This window comes from Eleutherodactylus coqui, chromosome 1, assembly GCF_035609145.1.
Source record: "Eleutherodactylus coqui strain aEleCoq1 chromosome 1, aEleCoq1.hap1, whole genome shotgun sequence".
Taxonomy (NCBI): domain Eukaryota; kingdom Metazoa; phylum Chordata; class Amphibia; order Anura; family Eleutherodactylidae; genus Eleutherodactylus; species Eleutherodactylus coqui.
Window position 1 is genome coordinate 433683425 of NC_089837.1, and position 3758 is coordinate 433687182.

At 41.3% G+C, this 3758-nt stretch overlaps 1 protein-coding gene across 1 annotated transcript; it reads left to right on the forward strand.

Moving 5' to 3' along the window:
- Positions 1–695: 695 nt before the first annotated feature.
- On the forward strand, positions 696–2946 carry C1H11orf87 (chromosome 1 C11orf87 homolog). Its single transcript, XM_066593352.1, has 2 exons — positions 696–946; positions 1367–2946. Exon 2 carries the CDS (start codon positions 1481–1483, stop codon positions 1949–1951), a length of 471 nt encoding a protein of 156 aa, XP_066449449.1. The 5' UTR covers positions 696–946; positions 1367–1480; the 3' UTR covers positions 1952–2946.
- Positions 2947–3758: the final 812 nt, after the last annotated feature.

The following is a 3758-nucleotide window of genomic DNA, read 5'->3' on the forward strand; positions in this document are numbered from 1 at the left end:
CCTCTAATATATTACTGCCAACTTGCCCAGATTTGTCATTAAGTCATTCAAGACTCAAATTACTTCATTGGGAGGTGAATTGATTTTTGCTAGCCAGAAAATAGTTAAAGAAAAGAAGAAAACAATAGGAAGCAATCACTTACATTTACTGAAATTTTATTTTTGGTGGTGGTGCTTTCTTTAATAACCAATACTGGATCCATTGACAGCTTAGTGCCTGCTGTTTCTCATTAATACAATCAGATTAGAACTTTCAATGCCACAGAAGAATGATTTAGTCTAAGCATAGATAACAGTCATTGCCTGTCCATCCATCTGCCTTTAACCCAGTGGGGGCCAAATCTATTTTAGCACATTATACTGCATTTATGACAATTTTAGCTCTTTGTCCTCATAAGCATGACTTATTACTGGAGTCAGCACTCAGTTCAGAACATCCCAGTTGATTGCACTCTTTACTATGAGGCAAGAAGCTGGCATCCATAAGTATAGCCACTGCTATGTGAATGGGGCATTTTAATGAGCTCTGGATACAGCTCAGTACTGCAGAGGAAAGCTGCAGGGACAAAGCACAAATGTGTTTCTATAGATTTTATGTAAAACAGCCTCATTTCTAGCTCTTCTTTTGTCTGCTCTGAATGCATTTACATAGGCGATGCGCTGCCAGGGTGTTCCGGGGGGCAGGGGTCTTGTAGAAGGGAGTCACCTACTTGCTGGGCACTAATGGGGATGCACAGCTTGCTGCAGGCGCCGGCCGGAGACATCGGGAGCTCTCTGAGCAGAAGCCCAAGACATTGGAAGAATGACGTCAGCACAGCGCAGACTGGCAATAGGCTGCTGCCTCCCCTGCTACCCATCCGCTCATTCAGTGCCTTCTGCAGCCAGGAGCAAGCAAGTGCCCGGGACTCCAGCAGCAGCAACCGCAGCCGCAAGGACTTATCTACAGGTAAGTGCTTGCAGAATAGATAGCTGGGACAATGCAAGCAGTCACCTGTACAATGCCACACTGTCATGCAGGGCACATGTCACAAAGCAGGTAAGATGGATCTGCAATGCAATGATTTGGGTGGAAGTACTGAGACAATGCATTGGCAGCTATGTCTTAGCATGCAATGCCCAAAGTGCCGACAATTGCATTCATTGCAAGTTTACATTTCGGGACATACTATATGTGGTTTACAGAGTAGAACATAAAGAGATTGGCTATCATTTCAAGTTGGCGTCTGCAGGGTTGTGAGTGATAGGATCAAAGCTTCTTCTGAGCATGCATGCTTTCTGGATATAGGACACCATCTCATAATAGAGTCCTATGGGCATCAAGTTTTTTCCTAGCTACAAAGTCAAAATGTCTTTCATGTCTTTACAGGTTGATGTCTACAGACTACTTCAAGATTAAGGTTGTCAGCCCAAATATTCAGCTTTGGTTCCGCTTGTAAGAGGGAGGCACGTTGCACCCTCCCTTGCTTTACGAACCTTCTCAATGAGTGCCAGTATTTCCAAGCGGCTAAGGCTATCCATGCCACCTTGCCTGCTAAACAGGACCTCTGAATCTAACGCCACTAGCTGCACGACAGAAGTAGAGCCTTTGTTCCAGACCTTCTCCTCTACTCTGGTCTTGATAGTCTTGGCGACTGTCATCTTCTGCCTGGTTGTCCTATCACTTAGTACCTTTCACATGCACAAAAGCAAGATGAAAAAGCGCAAAATAGAGAAAGCCCAGGAGGAATATGAGAGAGATCACTGCAGTCCTAAGGTAGCAAGAGGAAATGTATATGACAGGATGAATAGACAGCCAAGTAACGCCCAAGATAGTGGCATCTACAATTCACCCAATATCCAGAGGAAAGAACAGAGCTCCCCAAAGCAGGACCGCAGGATTACTGAGCAGTCTCACCAGGAAGCCTCAGCATTGGACAGAGAGGACCTACTGCAATCTGTGGTCTTGTCATGATTTGGATGGTGGCACCCATGGGCACTGTATTGTACATATTTGGTCCCGGAAAATAAAAAAAATATAAATATATATATCAATCAATCAATAAGTAAATATCCATCTAAACGCATGATTGCAGTTTTTTTTTCTTTTCTGGAGACGAAAGGCGCACAATGCTACCAAATATCATGTCATCTGCCTGAGGAATCCCATCCTGCTGTATATAATGATCACCCAGGATATCTCTATCAATATGAGCTATATGATATTGTATGTGAAACACCAATAACATAAGCAAAAAATCTCATTAATATAAAGAACCTAAAAGCCGGGTGACTTCTTCAATATCCAGATTACAAGAGATGTTTGAGGCTTCTTGCCATGGCTGATGGAAGAATCATTTCTAGTCCACAAAAAACTATTAATAACATACCGAAAGCAAATAAAAAAATTAAAATAATGGGTATTTTTTCTATTATAACATTGCCTTGTGGAGCTTAAGTCAAGTATTGGTAGGTACTCAGCGCTGCACCTTGCTTACTACTGCAATCCCTGCCAGGAGCTGTCCACTCCTCCGGTGCTGAACTCCCAGTGCGCAGTCTAGTCTATGCTTTCAGCTCTATAATACTAAGTTTTCTCTCTCTTTTTCCTGTCTTCATTTCCAATGATGCTCTGTTTGCTTCTTTTACTGTATATGAACTGTACCTGTAACTGTACAAAGCAATGACTAGGTGATGTGCAGTCCTGAAGTGCAGTTATACATTGACTCAATTCCAAATATTGCTGACAGTATACTACTACTAGTTCTTTAATTTCGTTATGTTGAAAGAACATGTGCCCTTATTTTATCCCCTGAGGCAAACATAGCTCTGTACTATGCACTCTTTAATGTATGCTTTTGTTTTACTGCTACTGAGGTGAGGGGGAGGGTGGGAAACCTGCAACTCAATTCAGTGGCATGGAATTAGCTTCAATTGTTATAGGAATAAATTTTATATCTTAAGCTATTCTTGATATGTTGGTGTTTTATATATTAAGGTATGATGATATCTTTATATTTTGGGGTAACTATCTTGATCTTGGTTCTGTAGAGGGTTTTGTAGTCGATGCCTATATGTACAGAAGAGTGTGGATGTGCTAAGAGGGCAGTGCCCATTATTTGCATGGATGTGGAAAGAGAATCATTATATAGATGTAGGACAGATGAGTTTTAACATATTCTGATGTCATGTTGGAATACCCTCGTTTCTCAAATCTACTTAAACAGTTAAATGGTTGGTGCAACTCTGCTACATCTTGAGAGCACAGTGCAAGGTGTATAATAAAAGTATGATTATGAAGAATACTTGAATGCACAGCAACTGTGTACTGATATGCACATTTATTATTAGAGGAGGACATTGTATGAACAGGGAATGTCTGGCTATCTATCTATCTATCTATCTATGTCCTGTACTGTATATGGAGTGTAACTGTAAACAATAAACCATCCTAACAATGCAGGATCATATTGCTTAAGGTGGAACTATGTACCATTCCAGACTTAGAGGACCAATGCCTCTTAAGCTGCTGTAGAACTACAAGTCCATGTAGGTACAAGTTTTCTGCTGCAAGCTCAGTTGTGATTTTAGGTAGGAAGACAGCTTCAGTGTGACTGGTGAGATATTATAACTGTGTTATTTAATTTCTATTGTTCCTGATTTCTTGAGTGACATCTGCAGATAGCAGTGGTATATATAGCATCAGTGGACTCATGGATGTGATGTACAGAATATCTCCTCACATGGATGCTCTGCTAATAACTGCTTAAGCTGACATGCAGTGA

Coding starts and splice junctions, on each gene's coding strand:
- C1H11orf87 (XM_066593352.1), top strand. CDS start 1,481: ATGAGTGCCAGTATTTCCAAGCGGCTAAGGCTATCCATGCCACCTTGC.